This window comes from Microcebus murinus, chromosome 16, assembly GCF_040939455.1.
Source record: "Microcebus murinus isolate Inina chromosome 16, M.murinus_Inina_mat1.0, whole genome shotgun sequence".
NCBI lineage: Eukaryota > Metazoa > Chordata > Mammalia > Primates > Cheirogaleidae > Microcebus > Microcebus murinus.
Window position 1 is genome coordinate 58,980,542 of NC_134119.1, and position 25,814 is coordinate 59,006,355.

Genomic DNA, 25,814 nt, shown 5'->3' on the forward strand with positions numbered 1-25,814 from the left:
CTCCGGGCCTCCTCTGGCACCCCTCCAGTCGGGGGGAGGAACGTCTCACGACCATGTCGGGTGGAGACTGATGCCAGGCTGCCCATGTGGTCTCCGCTGATGCTGCAGGGAAGGTGACCCCAGGGAGAGGAAAGTCCCAGCGCCACACTCCACCTGCCCTGGCACCAGCCGGCCAAGTATGGGGAGTGGCTCGGGGTTCGTTGTCATTGCCTGGGTGGGGTGGAAGTCTGGGCCCCCCACCCAGCCTTTGCTGGCGGGGCAGAGGGCGAGGCTGTAGTCTTCCCTACGGTGTTTGGCTGGAGTAGGGCAGTTCTTGACGGGTAGCGTTCTATCTTCCCACTATCTTGGTTCTTTGGCGAGAAAAGCAGAGTTTTGCCAGAACTTTTTTGTCGTTTAGGCTCATTGGCATTTCCCATTGTTGCCTTCTCCCACACCCGATCTGGGATACACGAGGCGAAGGGAAAACTCAGGGAAGGCACCACCGTGTCATTCCTTGGGCACCAAGGTTCCCGACTCATCTGCCTTCTCTCCGCCTTTCTGTCTTGTTCTGCTTGTTTTATGAGACAGAGCGTCCCGTTGCACTTAGCAGAAGAAAAGTGTATCTACTCCATGTTTCAAGAACAGCACTGCTTTGTGAACAAGTTGTTCTTCCCTCTTTCTGTGTCCATCGGTAGAGAGCAGCTGGATCAGAGCCAAGAGCCATCAGCAGCTTCCGTGTCACCTGCAGGCTTTGCATGGCTTTGACTGCTGCCTGGTTTTGCTCCTGGGACGCTGACTGGAAGCCCCATGCGAGTGGAGAGGTTTCAGTCTCAAAACTTTCCCAATTCGGTAATACTTTGCACGAGCCACCTTCTTTCCTGGTGTCTAAGCTCTTCCCTGGACCCCTGGGGCTGCCGGATGCCCCACCTGGTTCACGCCTGTGACACAGGGCATTGGGCGTGGAAATCACCGCGCAGGGGCCATGGAACCCCCAGTACTTTCAAGTTGACAGGCGCCTTTCCAGCTCGCCGCCTGCTCTTCTGCGCGGCTTGAGGCCCCAGCCTTTCCTGAGAGCCGGGGCGAGGGCGGGGGGCGGAGAAGCCGGCTCTGAAAGTGACCTGGTACAGAAAACCCGCAGCCCGAAACTAGGAACTGAGCCTGGATATTCGAGCGTCCCAATCCGACTCCAGGCCCGAATCCCGCCGTGGTCTCTGTGCCCCACTCCCCAGACTAGGGGTCCCCAAACTTTTTATTTTTATTTATTTATTTATTTTCTCTTTATTATTTCTCTCTATTATTGTTTAGTTATCTTTATTTTTATTTATTTATTTATTTATTTTTTGAGACAGAGTCTCACTTTGTTGCCCAGGCTAGAGTGAGTGCCGTGGCGTCAGCCTAGCTCACAGCAACCTCAAACTCCTGGGCTCAAGCGATCCTCCTGCCTCAGCCTCCCGAGTAGCTGGGACTACAGGCATGCGCCACCATGCCCGGCTGATTTTTTTCTATATATATCAGTTGGCCAATTAATTTCTTTCTATTTATAGTAGAGACAGGGTCTCGCTCTTGCTCAGGCTGGTTTCGAACTTCTGACCTCGAGCGATCCTCCCGCCTCGGCCTCCCAGAGTGCTAGGATTACAGGCGTGAGCCACCGCGCCCGGCCTCTTTATTTTTTTTTATTTTTATTTTTTATTATTATTATTTTTTAATGTTAGCGTATTACGGGGGTACAAGTGTTAAGGTTACATATATTGCCCATGCCCTCCTCCCCACTTGCTCAAATTTTTTACACTTGATCTTAGCCAAAAGGCTGAGAAGCGATGCTCAAACTTTTTAAACAGGGGGCCAGCTCACTGTCGTTGGAGAGTGGGGTGCACATTCCACACATGCGCACTGCGGGCCCGGGACGAGTCAGCTGCCAAGCAAGGACAGGCAGCGTCGGCAAAAACACCCGGCGGGCCGGATAAATGTCCTTGGCGGGCCGCATGTGGCCCGCGGGCTGTAGTTTGAGGACCCCCCCACCCCAGACCATGATGCCTCCAGAGGCAGGGGGCGTGGCCAAGGAGGCGACAGTCGGTTACTGCAGACTTCACTGGACTTCCCCTTTCACTCTCAGACGCCACCAGGGTCCCTGAAGAGGGAAGACAAGAGGAAACAGGTAAAAATCGTTTTGGGTTTTTTTGGCATGCGAGGAGCAAGCAGGGAACAGCTGCTCTGTGCCGCATAAGTCCCAGGGCTGGGGACACAGCATGGATGTGCCATGGGGGATTGTCTCTCCCGCCTGCAGACGGGTGGTTGACAGACCCCTGTCTTTGAGCATCCCTCTGGGCAGGCTCGGGGAGGGCAGGAGGGATGCCCAGGAGGGAAGAAGGGAGTCGGGAGTGGGGGGTCAGCTTTGAGGTTCTGCACGGCCCTGAACAGGCCTGCAGGGAGCAGGCCACAGGTGCGGGCAGTGTGGCCTTGTCCTGGCTTTGTGACTATGGTCCCTAGCCTTCACACCCCACCCTGCCCCCTCGGCCTTCCCATTCCCAGGCCTGGGGCCCCGGTTCCCACGCTCCAGAGACTGCCTGGAGCTCCTTGGGGGAGTACTAGGCAGCCCTGCTTGGAAGTGCCCCTGTCCCACTGGAGCCGATGACAGTGTGGCTGGCGGAGGGGACACAGTGGCCCAGCCACTGGATGTGTGAATCGTTGCCCCGGGCAATGGAATCTAGTCCTTTGCCTCAACCCTTTAGGGAACCCTACAGGGATCCCAAAGTAGCTCTCAGGACTCTGGCCCTGCAGCCCTGCAAAGTTTTTTTGTTTTTTTGTTTGAGAAATGTGCAATTGATCCCAGGGCCAAAGACATATGTGCTGGATGTGGCGGGGCTGTGTTCCGATCCCCACGTCTGCAGCTCTGTGATGCAAAGTCCCGCAGGAAAGAATCTTCCTTAACTTTTTAACCCAGTTTTGGGGACAGATCCCCTTCCTGCTCTGGGCCAGCAGCCTAGCGCCCCCCCCCCATACTGGACACCCAGCGGCCCTCACGGCTCAAGCCGTGCAGCCTGGGGACGTAAACAGACCGAGAGAGCCGGTGTCGGTGCGTGGGAAACGTTGGCGGCGGGTGGGAGGGGCTCGGGCCGGGGCTGCACCGGAGTCACACTCTGTGATCACATCCTGTGAGTTCCCCAGGGGCCAGCACAGAGGGCCACAGCTATGTAAATTGAGACTTAAATTTAACTCTATGTAAATGCAACTCTGTGCAAAAGTCAAGGATGGTGGAGGGCGAGCTCGTGGCCCGGAGAGAGACGGGAAGACGTTGCAAGATCTAATCCACAGATAGGTTTTGTCTGACCAGCTCTGTGTATTTTTTTTTTTTTAAAGCAGAACATGTCACATAAAAATCGGGCTTCTTATTTTTCTTCAAACAGTGGAAGACAGGGCTGAGCTCGTGTTCCGCTTGGCAAGAACTGGCTGGAACTGAGACAGCAGCCACCTGTAGGCAAGGCCTGGCCTTTGTCCCCACTTGGATGATGTGTGTTTGCTGCTTGGCCCTTGGGGGCGTCTGAGTGAGACCCTTGGACCATGTTCTCCTAAGACCCTCCAGACCCCTCTAAATGCCCCCCTGGCCTCTCCAACACCAAGGCTGCCGTACTTGATGATGGTTTTAGAAGTATTTTTTTCTTGCTCTTTCCAATCAGAGTTTGACCCTGTCTCTCCCCTGAACAAAATCCCCAGCGATGGCTCCAGTGTCCCCGTGCCTTGCACGGGGGTGGGGGGGGACTCGGTGGTCTTGTGCCACTGAAAGCCCGAGGGCTGGGCAGGAAGTTGATAAAACTATAGATGGATGAATAGATGGGAGGGAGGGAGGATTGCTGGGGGGAGAGAGAGGAAGCCCCCACGGAGCTCTCGGGCTGAAGGAAAGAGATCCGAGAGCTTCTGGAAGCCCCCACGTTCGGCTCGGGAAACAACCAGGCCGGCCCTCCTGGGGTGGGGGAAGGGCTGGCGCTCGGTGGGTGGGAGAAGTGAGCGCCCAGGTGGCTCAAAGGCAAACTCTTCCCGGCTCAGGCGAGCGCCCAGACCAGGCACCATGCGTCTCCTTGGCCCCTGGCTCCTGCTCCTGGGTAAGGACCGTGGTCTAGGCTGGGACTCGGGTTCGGGGACGCCAGCGGGCACTGGGGGAGGAGGACGGACTTGGGGCGGAGAAGAGTAAACGCCGGGGCGGGTGGGGCAGGCAGCGCACCGGCCGGCCGGAGGGTGGACACACACGCGGACGTGCTTCTGTCTCTGCGCACCTCCCTGTCGCTCCTGCTATCGTAGGGTGGGGGGTGGGATTTCTGGACTCCTTTGCGAGCTCTCACCACCACCACCCCCCCAATCACGCTTTCTCATCCCTGCGGTGAGTTCAGAATGCCTGGCTTTCTCGGGCTCATACAAGTGGACCTTCCATCACCCCCCCACCGTCTACGCCTGGGAGGGGGCCTGCGTCTGGATCTACTGCAAGTACTCCGGCCTGAACTCCGACGACCTGGAGAACGTCACCGTGTACCACGATGCCCAGTACAGCAAGGACACCAAGCGCTACAACGGGACCGTCCTCTTCCGGAGCACGAACTTGGCAGAGCCCCCCTCTGAGCAGCAAAGGGTCCGGTTCCTGGGAGGCAAGAGAGACAACTGCAGCCTGAGCATCGGCCGGGTCCACGTCAACGACAGCGGGAAGCTGGGGCTGAGGATGGTGTCCAAGACGGACAAGTGGATGGAGGAGATACACCTCAACGTCTCTGGTAAGGCCCTGGCAGGGCGGGGGCTGGGGGAGCCCCTCTGCCCTGGGCAGGGGTGAGGAGGGAGGTCCTGGAACGGGGGTCACAAACCACGCTGCCCGCAGAGGTCGGCAGGGGACGCGAGCGGGGAACGAGGGCCGCACGAGAAGAGGCCGTGGCCAACCGCAGCCTGGGCCACTTGTCCCGCCTCCTGCCCCTCCGCCCGCCACCCCCACCCTCACCCCCAGCCCGTGCTGGAACCTGGGTTCCACGGTGCCAGATTTTGTGATTTTTCAAAAGAAAATGGAAGGCCGGGCGCGGTGGCTCACACCTGTCATCCTAGCACTCCGGGAGGCCGAAGCGGGAGGATCGCTCGAGGTCTGGAGTTCGAAACCAGCCTGAGCAAGAGCAAGACCCCGTCTCTACTAAAAATAGAAAGAAATCAATTGGCCAACTAAAAATACATAGAAAAAATTAGCCAGGCATGGTGGCACATGCCTGTAGTCCCAGCTACTCGAGAGGTTGAGGCAGGAGGATTGCTTGAGCCCAGGAGTTTGAGGTTGCTGTGAGCCAGGCTGACGCCACGGCACTCACTCTAGCCTGGGCAACAAAGTGAGACTCTGTCTCAAAAAAAAAAAAAAAAAAAAAAGAGAGAAAATGGAAACCTGGATTTTCAAGCCAAATCTCCCAATGTGTTCATGTTGGTGGCTAACTCCAATGAGCCCTTCAAGGCTAGATGCCCCACATATGGCCTGTGAAACGCAGGTCTGAGACCTCTACCCTAGAGAGTGTGGTTCCGCTGCCCGTTTCTTCGGTGGACAGTTCTAGAGCAGCCCTGTGTTCGGGGTGAGGGCTGCTGTCTCAGGCCCTGCGGTCTGAAGGGTGGTCTAGGCGGGGGCGGAGCCGAAGACCGGTCCTGCTGAGGCAATGCCGTGCTTGGGTGTCTCCAACGCCCAGGCCGTTAAACAAACACAGTTTTGTCATCAGAGCTCAAAAATACATGTTGAACTGAACTGGTCAGATTCACTTAGGGCTAGTGGGAGGAATGATCTTGCAAACATCCAGAAACAAGAATGAGATGGGCAGTTCCCAAGGAGGGTCCACTGGCACCCAGTGGCTCAAGGCCTTTCGGAGAGTATTTCTGCTGAACAAGCGTGACTCACAGCGGAGGCAAGCAGGACTGGAGAGAGGCGGAAGGGACCACCGGCAAGGGCTTCCCGAGGGGCTATTTGGGACGGGACGTCTTGCAGGCAGGTGTCTGCACCCATCCTCGCCCCCAGGCCTCCGGCACGACCTCCACTCTTTTTGCAGAGAGGCCTCTTGTGCCTCGCATCCGGCTCCCTCCAGAAATTCGAGACTCCTGGGAAGCCACTCTGACCTGCTGGCTGAATTTCACCTGCTTTGGGTACCGGACCCGATGGCTATGGTCCCTGGAAGAAGAGCCTGTGTACAACTCGACCTCCATTTCTGCCACGATGGACTCAATCCAGAGCGAGCTCAGGTTCCGGCCGCGGTGGCGTCACCAGGGGAAGAACGTGACCTGCCAGCTCTGGAGCGACAGGGAACAGCGGGTGCTCTCCGAGGAAACGGTGCGGCTGGATGTGAAGCGTGAGTCTCCCAGTTGCGCCCGTGGGAGGGACGAAGTCCCCGTCGCCTTCTCCCCTGCCCCGCCGTGGGCATGAGCCCAGTGCGGGTGAGAGGAGCCCCCCTAGTTTGAAGGCCGGGGCATCAACCCGCGGCCGCCCCCAGCAGGGCGTGGCCGCCCAGAGCCCCTTCCCTCTGTCCCTCTTGTCAGCCCTGTGTTTCGGGACACAGGGTCATTTCCGCCTCTCCTTCTGCTGAACAGAATAAATAATCTTTTTTTTTTCCCTTTTATTTCATCATATTATGGAGGTACAAATATTGCTAGGGTTACAAACATTGCCCCTGCCTCCCCTCCCTCCCCAGAATAATCTTTTTTTTTTTTTTTTTTTTTTTTGAGACAGAGTCTCGCTTTGTTGCCCAGGCTAGAGTGAGTGCCATGGCGTCAGCCTAGCTCACAGCAACCTCAAACTCCTGGGCTCAAGCGATCCTCCTGCCCCAGCCTCCCTCCCGAGTAGCTGGGACTACAGGCATGCGCCACCATGCCCGGCTAATTTTTTATGTATATATCAGTTGGCCAATTAATTTCTTTCTATTTATAGTAGAGACGGGGTCTCGCTCTTGCTCAGGCTGGTTTTGAACTCCTGACCTTGAGCAATCTGCCCGCCTCGGCCTCCCAGAGAGCTAGGATGACAGGCGTGAGCCGCCGCGCCCGGCCCAGAATAAATAATCTTATCCCCAAGCCAGGGCAATGTTTTGGGGATTATCGGGTTAGCTTTCTTTGTTCTGCCTTGCGGCGGAATATTTTTCCCGTTATTATTTTGTGCCTCATTCGTTCATTCAACGAATATCTGCCGTGAGCCCACTGGGTGCCAGGTCTCGTCCTGGCCGGGGGCCGGGGGCGGGGAGGGTGGGAAACGGCAGTGAGCAGAGTCCCCGCCCGCACGGCGCGGGCACGGCAGCGAGGGGGTCGGCAGTGAACGGGTTAGCAGAGAGAATCTAGACCCTGACCGCAGGCAGTGACACATGACCAGGGGAAACGGGGCAGGGAGGGCAGGGGCGTGACGGGTGGAGGCCTCCCCGAGGAAGGGGAGCAGCGAGGCTGACTTGGGGAGGGAAGAAATGAGAAGAAGCCTCCGGGAGAGGAAAAGAGCGAGGCAAGGCCTGGAGGAGGCGGCACTGGGAGGGTGGCAGGGCCAGAGCGCGCGAGAGGAAGCAGGGAGGTGGCGGGGAGGGCTTTGGGATCTGGCCGTAAAGTGTGGAACCCACTGCGTGTCTCCAAGCAAGGAATGACAAGGTCTGGTTGACAGCACCCTGTTTCCCTCAAAATAAGACAGGGTCTGATATTTATTTTTCCTCCAGAAGACACCCTAGGGCTTATTGTCAGGGGATGTGTTATTTTTTTTAAGTACGGGACAACCATCCACATTTATTCAAATACAGTTAAGTCGTCTTCTTCTGGAACATCGTCCTCACTCTCCAAACCCCGAATCCCATCCTGAATGTCTTGCGACTCTATTTCCTCTAGAACCATCGGCCCCGATCTCTCCTGTCGAGCCGCAGAGCTGTCACGGGGCGGATGAGAAGGGCTGCTCGTCTTCTCTCCCGCCCCGCGACGACACGCACGGGTTGTGCAGACGCGCTGCGCAGCCACGCCCGTCGCTAGGGCTCATTTTCGGGGAGGGGGGAGGCGCTTCTCTGGCGCACATGCTCAGACATCCTGCCGGGGCTTATTTTACGGGTAGGTCTTATTTTCGGGGAAACTCGGTATTAGGAATCCCGCCGCTAGGGGAGTGGGAAGCGGGAAGCAGAGAGCTGAGTGAGGAGGCCGCGGCAGCCAGCCGGGGGAAGGGACCAGCGGGCCACTGCCGTGTCAGAATAGAAACTGACTGCCCCTCTCACACTGCCCTCCCCCTGAGGACTGCCCGCCCCCTCCCCCCGGCCCCTCTGCTCCCCCAGACCTCCCGCAGCTTCAGATCACCGTCAGCCCCCCTGAAGCCACCGTCAAGGAGGGGCAGTCCGTGAGCATGACGTGCAAGGTCATCAGCAGCAACCCGCCGTACCACACCCTATCCTTGCTCAAGGACGGGGCCCCGCTGAGGCTGCAGGAGACGAGGCTGCGCTCGGTGGCCAGAAACATGAGTGGGAAGTACAGGTGCCAAGCCTCCAGCGCCTTGGGCACAAGCCAGTCAGAGGAAGTGGTCCTCGATGTGCAGTGTGAGCCTCCCTGGGGCTGGGGAGAGGGGCGGGGAGCCAGCACAGCTGGATCCGGGGGGCCCCGAGAAGTCAGCCTCACCTCCCCACCTGCCGCTGCCCCTTCTTCCAGATGCTCCAGAACCCTCCGCGGTTCAGAGCCTCCTGACTCCCGTGGTAGAGGGGAAAACAGCGGAGCTGATGTGCGAGTCGCAGGCCAATCCTCCTCCAACAAACTACACCTGGTATCACGACGGGAAAATAGTGCCGGGGAAGACGGAAAAGAAGCTGCGGATCCCGAGAGTCCTCCTCTCGCACGAGGGGACTTACTCCTGCTTGGCAGAAAATGTCCTTGGCCTCGGGCAGGTGGGCCCCAGAGCGAAGCTGGACGTCCAGTGTGAGTAGCCACAGAGCCTGCGGTTCTGGGGACAGGGGACCCGGAAGCACAGGCAGAGGCCAGGGTCTCCCGAGATGGAAGCTTCCGGGGGCAGGGGCGTCGTTGCCGTTCGCAGGTGTGTTCCCGGCGCCCAGGGCAGGGCCTGGCTCTGGCGGGGGCTCAGTCGATGCTTGTTGAATGAAGGAATGAACTGCAAGACGCCAGGGCTCCACGCGGGACGCAGTGGCCTAGTCCCGGAGGAGGTCCTGAAGTTCTTGAGGGTAAACGCAGTGAATCCTGTCACTGCGTGGAGCCCAGGACAAAGGGAACTCGTGGGCTTGCTCCCTGGACCCCAAGGTGTCACATGTGCCGATGGAGATGCCCAGGTCCTGAACACCTGGACAGCTGGATAGGCAATGGCAGCAGCGGCAGCGATAGGGATGACTGAGTGTTTTCTATACGCCACGCTCTGCTCTAAGGGCGCCATGTCATGTCACCCTTGCAGCGATTCCACAAGCTCAGGTCCTCTCCAGACCCCACTGGACAGCTGAGCACACCTGCAGCCTGCAGCCCGTGGCCTTGTGGCTCTACGTGGCTGGGTCTGGCGGTCTGTCCCCAGCGCTGCGCTTTGAGCTGCTGTGCCCTCTGCCTCCAACCCCAGCCGGGCAGGGCTTGCAGCCTCACGCAAATGCAGGAGGCAGGCACCGGCCTCCTCTGATGCATTCGGGAACTGCGAGAAAGCAGGGGGGAGGCGGGCGGGACGGGCAGCAGGAAGGCAAGGGCATACCGGGCAAGCCGGCTTTCCTCCACTCGCCTGTCTGGCTTTCTCCTAGATGCCCCCAAGACCGTGACCACGGTGATTCAAAACCCCACCCCGATTCGAGAAGGGGACCGCGTGACCCTCTCCTGTCACTACAATTCCAGTAACCCTAAAGTCACCTGGTACCAGTGGAGACCCCAGGGCTCCTGGGGTGAGCAGTCGCCTAGGGTGCTGGTGATTCAGAAAGTCTCCTGGAACCAAGGGACCGTCACCTGCGCAGCCTGCAACAGCTGGTGCTCCTGGGCGCCCCCCGTGGACCTGAACGTCCACTGTGAGTCCCCGACGGGGCGTGGGGGTCCGGGCAGTGGCCCGGCTGGGACGTGGGCGAGGAGAATGCAGCCCGGTCCAGCGTCTTTGACGGAATCGAGGGAGGAGGGCCAGGCCTCGCGGCCCGGCGGGGAGAGGAAGCCCTGGGGACGGACGGCAAGAGGGACGGGGAACTGGGAGGTCAGCCTGAGGTCCTTGCCCTCCAGATGCCCCCAGAGACGTGAGGGTCCGGCAGACCAACCCCCGTCCCGAGATTCACTCGGGACACCGGGTCGTCCTCCAATGCGACTTCTCAGGCAGTCGCCCCCGAGAAGTCCGCTTCGCCTGGGAGAAAAACGGAAGCTTTCTGGGGGAAGGAAGAGAACTCAGCCTTGACTCCGTCTCCCCGGAAGATGCTGGGAATTACAGCTGCTCGGTCAGCAACTCCATAGGACAGACGGCGTCGGAGGCCTGGGGGCTCCGAGTGCTGTGTGAGTGGCCGGGGCTGGGGGCCGGGGACACAGGGGAGGGCAGGGGACCGGCCGCCCGGGCCTGACTTTGTTTCCCCTTGCAGATGCTCCCAGGAGGCTGCGGGTGTCCCTGGCCCCGGGGGCCAGCGTGACGGAGGGGGAGAAGGCCACGCTGACATGCGAGAGCGATGCCAACCCTCCCGTCTCCCAGTACAGCTGGTTTGACGGGAACAACGGGGAGCTCCCCAACACGGGCCGGACGCTGCGGCTGGACCCTGTGAGGGTCCAGCACTCGGGCGCCTACTGGTGCCGCGGCGCCAGCCGGCTGGGGGAGGGCGAGTCGCCCCCCAGCACCCTCACTGTCTACTGTAAGGCCCTGCCCTGCCCCCAGCCCACCGGGCTCCCTCCCCACCTCCCCTTTGCCCTCCCGACCCTCCATGGCTCCCTCGCAGGCTGGGTCCCTCTGTCTCTCTCTCTTTTTGTGTCTCGTCCTTGACAGCCTCTTTTTTTTTTTTTTTGAAGACAGAGTCTCACTCTGTTGCCCAGGCCAGAGTGCCGTGGCAACCTCAAACTCCTGGGCTCAAGCGATCCCCCTGCCTCAGCCTCTTGAGTAGCTGGGACTACAGGCATGCATGTTCCACCATGCCCGGTTAATGTTTTCTATATATTTTTAGTTGTCCTGCTAATTTCTTTCTATTTTTAGTAGAAACGGGGTCTTGCTCTTGCTCAGGCTGGTCTCGAACTCCTGACCTTGAGCCATCCTCCCGCCTCAGCCTCCCAGAGCGCTAGGATGACAGGTGTGAGCCACCTGCGCCAGGCCTCATCCTCCTTATCTTTATCTTTTGAGATTTCAGTGGCTTTCTAAAAAGAGAATACAAGCACACGGTAGAATAATTTTTTAAAGCACAGAACGGTAAGCAGTGGAAACAGGCGCCTGTCACCCTTGGTCTCTGAGAACCCTCGTCCCCTCCCCAGAGGCCCCGGCTGTGCACAGTCACGCCGGCTCCCTCTGGGGGCTGCTGTGGCCACGTGGTACCTGTAGACAGGTCCACGTCGCTGCGCCCTTCCCTGTCACACGGACGGCAGCAGAGCTCACACTCCGATACCACTTGGAGACTGTCCCGTCTGTGTGTTTGCAGAGCATCTAAAGAGCCTGCAAACGTAGGGAAGGCGTTTAGTTTAGTTGTTGTACTGTTTCAGATTAATGATCAGAACCGTGGCTTTAAATTTAGAGAATCATCGCCCGTGAGGCCGGGGCGACAGGGAAACGTCCTGAGCGTGTTACGTGGCAACACGACAGACGCACCGTGCCCAATCCCTGTTCCCTGAGTCTTCTCAGACACCCCGAAAAGTGTCGCTTTTTCTCAGGGCTGCGCCGTGCCCCCTTGTGAGACTGTCCCAGACCTTCTCCCCGGGGCCACTTCAGCACAGAGGCGTGCGGCGGCCTCTTGCTCCGGGCGTGCCAGCAGGGACAGTCCCCCCGAGGAACTGCTGGGTCAGCGCCAGTCCCCGCAGCGTGGCCAAGCTGCCCTGAAAGTCGCACCCACGTTCGGGGGTGCAGGTCACAGGCCGTGCTGGGGGCAGGCAGGAGCCCCCGGGGGACAGAGCAGGTGCTGGAGGGCGGGGACCAGCGTCTCCCTCCCTCCTGCCCCCTCTCCCACGCCCAGAGGCGAAGACGTGCGGGCGAGCAGGGGCTGGACGCAGAGGGAGATCAAGGCGCCCTCCGGGCCGGCGCTGCCCCTAACTGATGGAGGTCTCCCCCTTCCCCCCCAGACAGCCCGGAGACCATCGGCAGGCGGGCGGCCGTGGTCCTCGGGATCTGCCTGGCTGTCCTCATCCTGGTCATCTTCGGGGTCAAGTTTTGGCGGAAGTGAGCTCCTCCTGCTGCCCCCCCCCCGGCCCCCCGAGCTCTCCCTTGGCTGGACGCGCGTTGCTGGGTGCTCCATCCTGCCGAACCCACGGGGTCCCGGTCCCCTCCCTGGACCCCACCGACCTGCCCCTATTTCTTAGCTGGAAGAGGACCCGCAGCCAGCAGGGGCTTCAGGAAAACTCCAGCGGTCAGAGTTTCTTCGTGAGGAATAAAAAGGTAGGACGGAGAAAGGGCGCGTGCAGGGCGGATGTTGAAGTCAAGAGAAGGACGGGGTGAAGGCGGGTGCTGCAGAGTCCTGGGTGGGGGCGGATCGGGGCTGCCGGGGGCCCGGGGAGGGACTCGGGCTGGGGAAAGAGTGCTCAGAGCTTCAGGCTTTTCCGCCCCCCAGATGAGAAGGGCCCCGCTCTCCGAAGGCCCCCACGCCATGGGCTGCTGCAACCCGGTGATGGATGAGGCCGTCAGCTACGCCGCCTTGCGCTTTCCCGAGACCGACGCACCGGGCGCCGGGTACCGAGGGTCCTGGGAGGGTGGCCCGCCTGCCCCACCCGGCGCCACCATATTCTCGTTACCTCTTTCCCGCTCCGTAACCACCCTCCGGGTGGATGACAGTCTCTGAAATTGACCGTGATTTTCCCAAGCCAGGGGCGTGCATGCCCAGAGTTGGTGGTTTTTTTTTCCTCTTTTTCTTTTATTTATTTTTGAGACAGAGTCTCGCTCTGTTGTCCAGGCTAGAGTGAGTGCCGTGGCGTCAGCGTCGCTCACAGCAACCTCACACTCCCGAGTCCTGGGCTCAAGCAATCCTGCTGACTCAGCCTCCCGAGTAGCTGGAACTACAGGCATGCGCCACCATGCCCGGCTAATTTTTATCTATATATATTAGTTAGCCAATTAATTTCTTTCTATTTATAGTAGTAGAGACGGGGTCTTGCTCTTGCTCAGGCTGGTTTCGAACTCCTGACCTCGAGCGATCCGCCCGCCTCGGCCTCCCAGAGTGCTGGGATCACGGCGTGAGCCACCGCGCCCGGCCCAGAGCCACCACGCCTGGCCCAGAGCCGGTCTTTTATCACAAAGATCAAGGCCTCGGGACAGAGGCCTGGGCTCGCGCACGCGGCCCCGGTTTCTAGTGCGTGCTGGGCACTCTGGAGACGGCAGGTCCTCTTGAGCAAGGCGCGGAGGTTGGGGTGCTGTTGGGGGCCGGGGGAGCTGGGAGGAAGAGGAGCGTTCTCGGGAAAGGCTTTGTGGTCATCCGCCCGCATCCCGCCCCTCCCAGAGACGTGGGGAACTCAGGGTCGCAGAGGCTCCGCCAGGACGGCAGCGACGAGGTCACTTACTCGGTGGTGCAGAAGCGCCGCGTGGTAAGAGGGCGGAGCCGTGGGCAGTGGGGGTGTGGGCGCCTCGGTGCTGCCCACGGGAAGGGCTCGGGCAGACGCTGGGTGGTGGCTGGGGCCGGTCACAGAGCCAGGGCAGGTACCCCCAAGTCTTGGACGCCGCCAGGGCATCCAGGTTCTGGGCAAGAGGACTCCCACGCGGGCTTTTGGGGTACCGGGTGGAGCCAAGGAGAGGAGGGGCAGAAGGCAGGGAGGCTGGGGACCCTCGGGCCAAGCTCCCCGCCGCACGGCTTTTTCAGGGTGACTATGAGAACGTGGCCCCACATTCCCCGGACGACGAGGGCATTCACTACTCGGAGCTGATTCGGTTTGGGGCTGGGGAGCGGCCCCAGGCACGGGAGGGCGTGGAGTACGTGACCCTCAAGCACTGACGGTGACGGTCACGGTGACGCTGTGGTTGGAGGCACCTGGGGCAGCAGGGGCCAGGGAAACCCCAGAGCCCCCCGGCCACCCTGCTCAGCTGCGGCCACGTGACCTCCTCGGCACCCCTACCGCCCCGTCCTCTCTCCCCAGCGACACTGACTGTGGACGACCTTAGTCCTCGCCCAGAGACATCTGTCTGGCGCGGGTGACCCCAGCCCTCCAAAGGGCCCGCCCCTGGTCTTTCCCCACGGTGCTCCCTGCCCCGAAACTCACGTGCACACCTGCGCCCACCCGGCCCTCTGCCGCCATCCCCCAGCTGGCCGAGTCCCTGCCAGGATCAGCTTGTCATCACTCTCCCTTCTCCCTGTCCCTGTGCCCGTGGCCCCTCCCCTGTGCCGGCACCCCTGCTCACTCAGTTCAAGCCCAATTTCTGCATCTGGAGAAAAAGCCCGGAAAAGGACAGACATGGGGGTAGGAAGAGGCACTGTCCCCAGCTGGCTTCTGCTCTGCAAACGGGTCTCCACGTCGGCGAGGCTTTCTGTGGCAGGGGGCGCGCTGCCCGGCCCCCACGCTCGGGGCTCCCGGAGCCCGGGACCGGCAGTGGTGTGACATGCGAGTCACAGACAGAGAACTGCACAATAAACATGGCTCGGACACCCTTCAAAGGACCAGAGAGAGCTCCTTCCGGTGTGTGAGTCAGAGCGCAGGGGGAAGATGGGGGAGGCATCGTGGGGGCCCAGAGAGGAAGAAAAGGGAGTCCCAGCGATCTGTGATCGAGGGTCCGCTGACTTGTTAGGAAAAGTGCGCGGGCTCTGCAGGCAGACCAGCATGAGTGTGACCTTGGCCCTTCTATTCAGCTAGCCGAGTGACCTTGGGCAGGGTTCACCACCTGCCCCCAGCCTCCGTTTCTCCACCTGTGAAATGGAGAAGCCACTGCCTACCCTGCAGGGGGCTCAGGGTAAGAGGTGTGGAATGATCTTATCTATGCTGGGGCCACCATTTAAGAAGCCTAGCACAGCAGCCAAAAGTCCCTGAAAAAACAAATTGCCACTGTCTTCTATTTGCATTTCTCGAAGAATGTAAAAGGGGAAGCCGATCCGATACGCGCGGCTCTTCTCAAGAATGAACCTACCACGTTCTTTCGCAACCCACAGCTGCTCCAAGGCCAGCAGCCGTGAGAAACCTCGCGGCTCCCCTGTCGTTCGCTGCCCTCCCCGCCGGCCCCCTGTTATCTTCACCGATTCAGGCTTTCCGGTTAGTTTGGTCTCTCACCCTGCCACCTGCCACGGGGCTAAGTCGCTCTCCGCAAGGGCAGAAACCTGCGATTAATCAGTCGCCAAGGTGAGGAACGTGCAGTTCCCGGCACCCGGCAGGCGCCCCCAAAGTGCCACCTTCCCTTGTCACGCCCGCTCGGCACAGAGATGGCAACTCTCGCAGCTGCGGCAGAGTGGGGCTCCGATTTACGCGTCGATCCACTGTGTCCCCAGTAACCTTTCTGGAGGAAGGTGAAACTTCGAGAACGGTTTATGAGAGAGAGGGGGAGAGTTTTGTGGTTTCGGTACCCAAAGCGAGGTCCACTGACACTCAGGCATTGTTTCATTCATCCCGCAAACGTTCGCGGAGCGCCTGCCCCCGCACCCAGCACGCACCCGGCAGCCGGTCGCCGGGGCAGGGAAAAAGATTGGACGGAGTTCCCATCTTGGGGGGTCTCTAGTCCAGTCTGGGGCGCCCAGGGGTCTTCAGGGCAGGGTCCCCTCCGGGGAGCTGGAGGCAGCGCTGAGCCTGACGGGCGCGGCGCAGGTTCCCGGCAACCGACAAGCGCCTGCTCATCCTGCCCCTCCCTGCGCCCAGCTGCTGACATAAACCCTCTTCGCGACCCATTGACCGCGAGACGTGGTTGCCAACAGGCATCGCTGGGGCGCGGTGAGCAGGTGGCCAGGAAGCGCGGAACCCCCCTCCCCCGCCCCGCCCCAGACCTCACCGTCCCCCCCAGGGCCCGGCAACCTGCCACTCGCTGGGCTGCCTGAGCACCTACTACACGACACAGGGTGGGCGACACAGACGCAATCGTCGCCTCCTAAGGCCGGCGTTCCTGCAGGAGAGCTGACAAACCCGACGTCCCAGAGTCACGGGCGCTCGGGATAGACTCGGAGGAGGGAAGGGGCAGTTTGGATGGCGGGGTCAAGGAAGGCCCTCCAAGGAGGTGACAGGTGACATGGGGCTGAGACAGGACCTGCCGGGAGGGAGGGGCTGCGGCAGGGAGCCCCTGGAAGACCCATGTCTTCCCCGGAGCGGCGTTCCTTTCCACCCGCCCCCAGTTCCGTCAGTTTCTCAGTGTGGCCCAAAGACAAAACACGCCGGGCGGGCGGCAAGGCCCCGGCTGCGCCAGCGGAAAGCAGGCAAGCGAGCGCCCGTTTGGCCACTTTCCCTCCGGGTAGGAAAGGACAGGAGACCATGTCGTTGGAAGGGGTTGCCGATTGATATGCCGGGAATCCCGTGCTGTTTCCACCGGGAGGCTTGGGAGAGGAGCTTCCAGAAGGTTCTCATGGGCGACTTGGAATTCCAAAGGTGCATCGCGGTCTGGCGGCCGACACACACACCTGGGGTAGCAGAGACAGACAGACAGACAGACAGACAGGCACAGGTGCAGTGATGGAGCCTCACAGAGGCAGTTTCTTTTCCACTGGCCAGGCCGCGTGGGCCGCGTCTGAGAGAGGGCCAGCTAGGCGCTCTTGGAAATCTGGCTTAGGAGGCCTCCTGGAAGGGCCAGCTGACCCCAACGGGGAGGCGGATGGCCGGCCGGGTGCCCAGGGCCGAGGGAAGGAAGCTGAGCGGCCGGCTTGGGGCACACGTCTCCTGGGCCTGCAGCCTGTGCGAGCTGCACCTTGCAGTGACTGCCACGCGGAGATGGCGTGGGTGGCCGCAGCCACTGCGGTGTTCTTTGTGTGCAGGAGTAGGGAAGGCCTGGCCCCGCCAGCGAGTGCAGAGAGGAGGGGACAAAGCCACAACGTCCTGGCTGTGCCCCACAAACCCTGCTCCCTCTGGTACTGGCTCTATGCACCCTCACCACACCCAGACCAAACCCAGACTCCTCTCCTCGCCCCCTTCTGTGTCCCCGTCACCTTCGTAGCCCCTCGCCTCCTTCCAGCAGCCTCAGCGCCAGCCCAACGCCCCATTAGCTGCTCACCCAGGCTGCGAGGCCTCAGGCTAATGGCCCAGGCCCCCGCCCTTCGCTCCCTTCCGGCTCACTGCTCGAGCCGGGCATCCTCCAGCAGCCCAGAGAGGGCACTTCTGAGCCTCAGAGACAGCTGGCAGCGCCAAGAGGTGAGTCCCTCTTTCCACAGCTCCTCTACACCCCAACGACGCTTCCCCAGGCCCTGGAGCCCCTGCCCGGGTGTCCCCTGGGTCTGCTAAGGTCATGCCCATGGCCCTGAGGGCTCCCAGCTTACCCTGGGGCTCTCCCCCTGGGGGACCTCCTTTGCCTGCCCCTGGCCGCAGCCCGTCACGCCCAAACCCCAACTGCCCCATCCCTGCCCCGCAGGCCCTCGCCACGGGGAGCGGCTCCTTCCCGTGCCAGGGAACTGGGGGCAGCGGAGGGACCTCGGGGGTCCAACTCCCATTCCCAGGGCTCAGCCCTGTTCTCGCTTCCCTCCACCCCTTCTCCCTACTGGGTCTCAGACATGGGGAGGCCTCCCCCACCCTGGGACCTGCCTGGCTAAGTTCTGTCTTCTCGGTTATTCCGCAGGTGCCCTCTTCCCCCGGTGCCCCGTGCGGGCTCTACTGCTGCCCGGCGGCTGGCCCTCCCATGCGTCCCTGTCCCCGCCGTCTGGCGCCATGGCTGCTGCTCCTCGGAGCGGCGCTGAGAGCGGCGTGTGAGCCCCGGAGTCCCTCGGCCCGGGCGGGAGACCGGAGCGCAGGGGCCGGCTGGGCTGGGAGCCGGGGCGCGGGCGCCGGCCCCATGCAGCTGCCGCCGCAGCTCGCCTTCGCGCTGTACGCGGCCGCCTTCGCGCTGGGCGTCCCGCTCAACGCCCTGGCCATCCGCGGCGCCGCGGCCCAGGCCCGGCTGCGCCTCACGCCCAGCCTGGTCTACGCCCTGCACCTGGGCTGCTCGGACCTGCTGCTGGCCGTCTCCCTGCCGCTGAAGGCGGCGGAGGCCCTGGCCTCGGGAGCCTGGCCGCTGCCCGCCCCGCTGTGTCCCGCCTTCGCGGTGGCCCACTTCGCGCCGCTGTACGCGGGCGCCGGCTTCCTGGCCGCGCTCAGCGCCGGCCGCTACCTGGGCGCGGCCTTCCCCCTGGGCTACCAGGCCGTGCGCAGGCCGCGCTACTCCTGGGCCGTGTGTGTGGCCATATGGGCCCTGGTCCTCTGTCACCTGGGGCTGGTGTTTGGGCTGGAGGCTCCGGGGGGCTGGCTGGGCGTCAGCACGCCGGTCAACGGCTCTCCCGTCTGCCTGGAGGCCTGGGACCCGGACTCCGCCGGCCCGGCCCGCCTCAGCCTCTCGCTCCTGCTCTTCTTTCTGCCCTTGGCCGTCACGGCCTTCTGCTATGTGGGCTGCCTCCGCGCACTGGCTCACTCGGGCCTGAGCCACAGGCGGAAGCTGCGGGCGGCCTGGGTGGCCGGCGGGGCCCTGCTCACGCTGCTGTTCTGCCTAGGGCCCTACAACGCCTCCAACGTGGCCGGCTTCCTGCACCCCGACATGGGCAGCCTCTGGCGGAAGCTGGGGCTCATCACAGGTGCCTGGAGCGTCGTGCTCAATCCGCTGGTGACCGGTTACCTGGGGAGGGGTCCCAGCGGGGGGACGGCGTGTGCAGGAAGAACGCAAGGAGGGACATCCCAGAAGTAGCAGCCCCCGCTGCGGGGAAGGAGCATAGAGCCGGAGGGGCCGGTGGTGGTGCAGGCCCCCGGCGGGGGCTGCTGCGGAGAAACCGCAGGGCAGCCTTGCCCTGGGCCACCCGTGCAGCCGCTCCTGGAAAGAGCCCGGCCGGGGTGAAGAGTGGAGGCCAGGAGCCGGGCCGCAGGGGGAAGGTAAGCTCCCCTCCTGCCTCTGCGTCTGCCCTCCGAGTGTCCTCACCTGCCTGTGGGCAGAGCTCTGTGCTCGGAGGAAGGAGAGGACGGAAGTCAGAGTCTCATCTAGAGGAACTGCCACTGCAATGCTGCATTTTAGGAGATGCTACTCGGAAATCATTTGAGGAAAAAAAAACTAAGGCAGAAGGCAGGATAATGACGCTGTTATACTACTTTGCGGTCACAAGGGGGCAGCATTAGAGCTGTGCACAAAAGATGCTTCGGCAGGAGGACACCAAGCACAGGAAAATTGTAGTAGCTGCAGCAATAAATATACAGTCGACCCTTCAGCAGTGTTGGGGGCGCCGATGCCCACACAGTGGAAAATCTGTGCATAACTTTTTTTTTCCAAGAGCACCCATAATGACATGTAAATTTTGACTCCCTGCAAAAATTTTAAACTACGAATAGACTGCTATTGACAGGACGCCTCACCAATGAACATAAAGTCAATTAACACATATTTTGTATGTTATATGTATTATATGCTGTATTCTTACAATAAGGTAAGCTAGAGAAAAGAGAATGTTATTAAGAAAATCATAAGGAAGAGAAAATTCATTTTCAGTACTGTAACGTATTTATCGATACCGTAAGTTTACAATCGTCTGTTTGCAAGATGAATCGTAGACCTCAATCTATGGTATCAATATATCAAGCAATTCAACTTTTTCTTGTAATGTCATGACTTCTCTGCCTTTTGGGGGCCCTGACGGTATAACTAGTGGCACTTCGCAGGGGTCCCATGGGGTTATTTGAGGTTTACGGTATTGCACTAAACCCAACGAAAAATACACAAGAACTATGGGAGATCACTTTCTACTTCAAAACACAATATGCTGGAGAGAAAAACTGCTTGCAAGGAGAAGAGTAGCGTCGTATGGCATTTTAAGCAGACACCTAAAACAATTGATCTCACTAACAGGAAGTGGCAACGACATTATTACAGTGATACTTTATGTACTATAGTAATTTTATGTGGTTATGGTTTAATACTTCATCTTTATGTTTGTTTACGCTTCTCTTGACTGCGAATGGCACTATGTATAGTCTGAGTTTGAGTGCATACGTTTTTGATAAATATTAACTTTTCATAGTAGATTTGTATGTTACAGTAGTAGCGATAAAATAAACTAGTATCTACATGTTTTATGCATTCATGACATACCTTTTTCTTAATTTTTTAAATATTTCTAGGCTTTTTTTTTTTTTTTTTTTTTTGAGACAGAGTCTCACTTTGTTGCCCAGGCTAGAGTGAGTGCCGTGGCGTCAGCCTAGCTCACAGCAACCTCAAACTCCTGGGCTCAAGTGATCCTGCTGCCTCAGCCTCCCGAGTAGCTGGGACTACAGGCATGCGCCACCATGCCCGGCTAATTTTTTGTATATATATTTTTAGTTGGTCAATTAATTTCTTTCTATTTTTGGTAGAGACGGGGTCTCGCTCAGGCTGGTTTCGAACTCCTGACCTTGAGCGATCTGCCCGCCTCGGCCTCCCAAAGTGCTAGGATTACAGGCGTGAGCCACCGCGCCCGGCCTATTTCTAGGCTTTTGACTGTGAATTTTTTCAAATTGTCAAAAATATCCAGGAAATGTTCTGATGTATTTACTGAAAGAGAAAAAAATCCACAAATAAGTGGACTCACACGATTCAAACCTGTGCCGTTCAAGGGTCAAGGGTACAGCCTCTGATACACACAGGCGTCACACTGAGCACTTTACAATGAGTGCTGATTCGTCTCATCCTCACACATCGCTTTGGCTTAGCCATGCAACTGCCGTGCAAGTGGGCCGGGGGGGTCACTGCCTGAGGATGCCAGGCAGAGGGGAAAACGCTAAATGGTAGCTCACCAAACCACGTGCCTGCCTTGCTTCCATTCAAGGGATTGAGCATCTTCCCTTGCACTGCCCGCTCCTTGGGCAGTGCACCTGGACGTAGGGCATTCTCCCCTGGACAGAGGGTGCCTTTTCTTAACTTGCAAAAGGGTGCTGCATGGAGTAGCTACAGTCCTGGAACGGGGTTAAGAAGCTTGCCTGAGGCCCTACAGCAAGGAAGAGGTAGATGCAGGATGTGATCCTTCCAGCAAGACCCCCAAGGGCCGGGGGACATCTGGAAGACTTGGGGTGTTGGAGTTAATCCCTGTATTTGTGGTCCCTTTTGCAAAGGTGAAGGGTAGCACCCCAAATCCCTGAGAGGGAGGGCTGCAAAGGAGACAGACGCCCGGGCATGCGCTCTGAGGAGGCGAGGTGTAGACATCAGACGTGTTTCTCTAATGACAATAACACCATGGATACACGGGTAGGAGCACGGCAAGTGGTAGCTGTATTGGTGGTGCACAAACTGTATCCAGTGGTCTCTTTTCATGCTTAAATGTCCGCAAGGGCAAGGATCTGCGTTTTATTTGATGATGTATCCCCAGCAACTAAAAGAGAGACTGGCACATAGTAGGTGCTCAGTAAATCTTTGCTGAATGAATGAATGGGCTCCTAATAGCCCTCCCATGAAAATTCTATTACTCTTGTTTGATAAGCATAGAAACAGACAGTCTAGAGAACTTAAGTAACTTTCTCACTGCCGTACTTTTAACAACTTAATTGAGATTTACTTTTCACATCATAAAATCCGCCCATGTTAAATGTACAATTCAATGTTTTTTTTTTTTTTTTTAGTAAATTTACTAAGCGTGCCTCTCCATTGCTATAATCTAGTGCTAGAACGTTTTCGGTACCCCAGTAAGATCCCTCATACTCATGGACATTGAATCTCTATTTCCACCCCCAACCCCCAGACAACCACTAATCCGCAGTCTCTGTAAAATTGCCTCTTCTGGACATTTCTTATAAATGGAATCGTGCAACATACGGTCCTCTATGCCTGGCTTGTTCCTCTTTGTATAATCTTTTTGAGATTCACCCGTGCTGTAGTGTGTACGGGTGGTTCGTTCCTTTTTTGCTGCCAAACGGAATTCCACTGTCTGGATGTCCCGCATTTGTTTATCCACCCACTCACAAATGGACCACCCGGCGATGTTCCCACTTTGGGCTACTATGACTAACGCTGCCACCAACGCTTATCAGCAAGTCTTCGTGCAGACACGAGTTTTCATTTCTCTTAAGTAAACACCGACAGCGGAATTTCTGGATCACGGGGCGAATTTATGTTTAACTTTCTAAGAAATCGCCAGGCTGCTTTCCAAAGTGAGGGCTGCCCCGTTTCACATTCTCCCCGGCAATAAACGCGGGCTCCCCTTTCTCCACGTCCTCGCCGACGCTTGGTGCTGTCCGGCTATGTGCTTGCAGTCGTGCGAGTGGGTACGAAATGGCAGCGCGTTGAGCTTCGCAGACATTTGAATGAGCGAGTAAATCCTCTCTGAAGTTGGACAGAGCTTGGGTTTGGGCCCCGGTGGTGACATTTAACAAGCCGCCTTCCCACGGCAAGGAAAAACGATTTCAGGACGTCGTGGTGATGCTCTGAGAAGCAAGGTCTCTGCTGTGGACCGCGTGTCCGCTAAAAGGCAGCTGCTGTCGTGGCCACCACCACCATCATCATCATCATCATCATTATTATTATTTATTATTATATCACCCCAGAGACAAGCCGCACCAGTGACAGGGATGATGGCTGCTGACAGCTGCCGAGCACCCGCCCCCACGTGCCAGGCTTTGTTCAAAGCACTTGACAATTGTTGGTAAGGTTTCGATCCGCCCACACGTATGTTCTAGCCTGCGTGCATTAACGCTTTACTCTGGGGGACCGGTGCTATGACCGTCCCTGGTTTGCAGGCGAGAAAGCAGAGACAGAGAGAGTTCAAGTCACTCGCCCCAGACCACAGAGCCAGGAAGAATCGGAGTCGTGTGGAGCCCAGGCCTCTGCGTCCAGGGCGGCCCCCGTGTCACGCCGCCTGCCCTTACAAGGCGAACTGGACAAGTGCCATCCTGGAGCAGCAGACAAAATTCGAGCGGAGGGGAGGGGAGGGGAGGACGGAGTCCGCTCGAGCCTGGTCGGGGCGGCCCATGCCGGGCTGCCCGAGCAGCCAGGCACACCGTGGTGGAATTTGCTCCTCTTCTTTGCATACGGACGCAGCCCTGGTAACGCGGCTCAAGGCGTCTTTTGTGCTGCTGTCCACCAGGGAGTGACGTCATGGGCACTGCCAGGCCTTTATCAGCTCCGTCAGATAAATAGCTAGCCACACTTGCTCCGGGGCGGGCGGCGAGGAGCCGTGCGGCGGAGCGCCTGGGGCCTTGGAGACGCAGGTGAGCCTGGGCCCGGGGGGCTGCGGGGAGCCCCTAAGGGTGCCGCGTCCGAGGGGAGCCGCTCGTGCCTGCTCTGCGGGGGGCAGGGACAGGAGACAGGCAGGACCCAGAAGACGGGCAGGCTGAGGCTGCTGCAGACAGCATCTGCAGGGGTGAGGGGCGGGGGTGGGGACAACGTGCCCTGCGGATGGGTGACCCCAGCCCGATACCGTCCCCCTCTCTGTCTCGCTGTCTCTCCCCCACCAGGGGCCGCGGCCATGGGCGAGAGCTCGGACGGCTCCTTCTTCCCCGGCAACCACTGGCTCTACTTCTCCGTGTACCTCTTCACCTTCCTGGTGGGGCTGCCCCTCAACCTGGCGGCCCTGGCGATCTTCGCGGGCAAGCTGCGGCGCCGCCCGGTGGCCGTGGACGTGCTCCTGCTCAACCTGACGCTCTCGGACCTGCTCCTGCTGCTCTTCCTGCCCTTCCGCATGGTGGAGGCCGCCCACGGCATGCGCTGGGCGCTGCCCTTCCTCCTCTGCCCGCTCTCCGGCTTCCTCTTCTTCACCACCATCTACCTCACCTCCCTCTTCCTGATGGCCGTGAGCGTCGAGCGCTTCCTGAGCGTGGCCTACCCTCTGTGGTACACGACGCGGCCCAGGCTGGGCCAGGCGGGGCTGGTCAGCGGCGCCTGCTGGCTGCTGGCCTCTGCCCACTGCAGCGTGGTCTACGTCGTGGAGCTGGGGGGCCCCTCCGCCCGGGGCCCGCGCGCCAACGGCACCTGCTACCTGGAATTCCAGGAGGACCAGCTGGCCGTCCTCCTGCCCGTGCGGCTGGAGATGGCCGTGGTCCTTTTCGGGCTGCCCCTGCTCATCACCAGCTACTGCTACAGCCGCCTGGTGTGCATCCTCGGCAGGGGCGCCAGCCAGCACCGGCGGAGGAGGGTGGCGGGGCTGGTGGCCGCCACGATGCTCAACTTCCTCGTCTGCTTCGGGCCCTACAACGTGTCCCATGTGGTGGGCTACGTCCAGGGTGAGAGCCCGGCGTGGAGGAGCTACGTGCTGCTCCTCAGCACCCTGAATTCCTGCGTCGACCCCCTGGTCTTCTACTTCTCCTCGTCCGGGTTCCAGGCAGACTTCCAGGAGCTGCTGCAGAAGCTGGGCGGGCTCCGGGGGGCCCTGGCGGCAGGGGGGCGGCGTGGGACCGGAGGTGCAGGAGGAGGGCGGCCGGCGGGCGAGGGGCTGCCCCAAGTAGAGGAAGGGTAGTGGGCTGTCCGGGGGCAAGCGGCCTGGGCTGAGCGCTGGGTCCTCTGGGCACGGAGCTGTCGCGGGGATTGCACCCCCAGGGCAGGGCCTCGGCGTGGAGGGCTGGGGACCGGAGTGGCCCGGGGTCGGAGCGGGCGCCCCGCCTTCCTAAGGGTGCGTGCGCTGAAGCCCAGCCCTTGACCCCACGGCCCTGCCCTTCCCCCACATGCCTCGGACTCGGCTAGGGGAAGGGGTCAGTGGGAAGGACATTCCAGAGAAGAATGAGGTCCCCGCGGCCGCAGACCAGTCCTGTGCTTCCCTGAGGGTCGGGGGGAGCGAGGAGCAGGGGCTCCCGGGCTCAGGACAGGAGCAGGGGGAAGTCCCGCCCTTCCTTCGGGCCTGGCCCTCCGGCAGGCCAGCGGTGGAAAACACAGGGCTCCAGGGGTGAGGGCTCGTTCTGCTCTCCCACAGGCTTTTCTGGAAATTTACCATCGCTCAGTCAATTCAGATCATCGGAGACATTTATGAACAATGAGAGAAGAAAAATTACCCAAATAAATTTGGAAGCATGTGAAAAAGAATGGTTTTGCGTCTTCTGTGTTTTGCTTTCACGGTGTGTGGGGGTGTCGGGTGGCTCTGCTGGAACCGGTGGATGGAGGAAAAACACCCAGACTCCGCAGGACGTGGGCGAAAGAACACAACGCCCAGAAGCTGGGAGAGGATCTGGGCTGCAGGGGTAAAAGCAATAGCTAATCTGCCTTAAGGATGTGGCCCCGGCCGGGCACGGCTGCTCACACCTGTAATCCCAGCATTTTGGGAGGCCGAGGCAGGAGGATCGCTTGAGGCCGGGAGTCCGAGACCAGCCTGGGCAACATCGCGGAGACCTCGTGTCTACTAAAAATAGAAAAATTAGCCAGGCATGGCAGTGCGCACCTGTAGTCCCAGCTACTCAGGAGGCTGAGGCAGGAGGATTGCTTGAGCCCAGGAGTTTGACATTGACGTTGCAGTGAGCTATGATGACATCACTGCACTGTAGCCCAGGTGACAGAGTGAGACCCTGCCTCAAAAAAATAAAAAGGTGTCCTAACATATTATCTTCTTTTGTCTTCTCAATAACCACGTGGTAGGCACTGTTACTGTCCCCACCTTACAGGTGGGAGAATGGCCCAGAGAGGCCAAGTCTCTTCCCTGAGATCCCACAGCTGGTCAGTGATTGCAACGGGACCGGAAGCTGGAAGCAGTTGACTCCAAAGCCGGTGC

The 25,814-nt window shown here is 59.6% G+C and overlaps 3 protein-coding genes across 3 annotated transcripts; all 3 read left to right on the forward strand.

Annotated features, from left to right (window-relative positions):
• The first annotated feature begins 1,378 nt into the window (after positions 1-1,378).
• On the forward strand, positions 1,379-14,684 carry CD22 (CD22 molecule). Its single transcript, XM_012775044.3, has 14 exons — positions 1,379-2,134; positions 4,021-4,076; positions 4,362-4,736; positions 6,024-6,320; positions 8,253-8,510; positions 8,620-8,883; positions 9,696-9,953; positions 10,156-10,419; positions 10,503-10,766; positions 12,172-12,268; positions 12,409-12,484; positions 12,657-12,775; positions 13,539-13,623; positions 13,896-14,684. Exons 2-14 carry the CDS (start codon positions 4,043-4,045, stop codon positions 14,025-14,027), a joined length of 2,523 nt encoding a protein of 840 aa, XP_012630498.2. The 5' UTR covers positions 1,379-2,134; positions 4,021-4,042; the 3' UTR covers positions 14,028-14,684.
• A 2,104-nt stretch (positions 14,685-16,788) lies between these two features.
• Positions 16,789-20,236, forward strand: FFAR1 (free fatty acid receptor 1). Its single transcript, XM_012775046.2, has 2 exons — positions 16,789-17,343; positions 17,765-20,236. The coding sequence occupies exons 1-2, from the start codon at positions 16,927-16,929 to the stop codon at positions 18,857-18,859; spliced, it is 1,512 nt and encodes a 503-aa protein (XP_012630500.2). The 5' UTR covers positions 16,789-16,926; the 3' UTR covers positions 18,860-20,236.
• A 3,348-nt stretch (positions 20,237-23,584) lies between these two features.
• Positions 23,585-25,115, forward strand: FFAR3 (free fatty acid receptor 3). The gene has a single exon (XM_012775239.2). The coding sequence runs from the start codon at positions 23,589-23,591 to the stop codon at positions 24,573-24,575; it is 987 nt and encodes a 328-aa protein (XP_012630693.2). The 5' UTR covers positions 23,585-23,588; the 3' UTR covers positions 24,576-25,115.
• Positions 25,116-25,814: the final 699 nt, after the last annotated feature.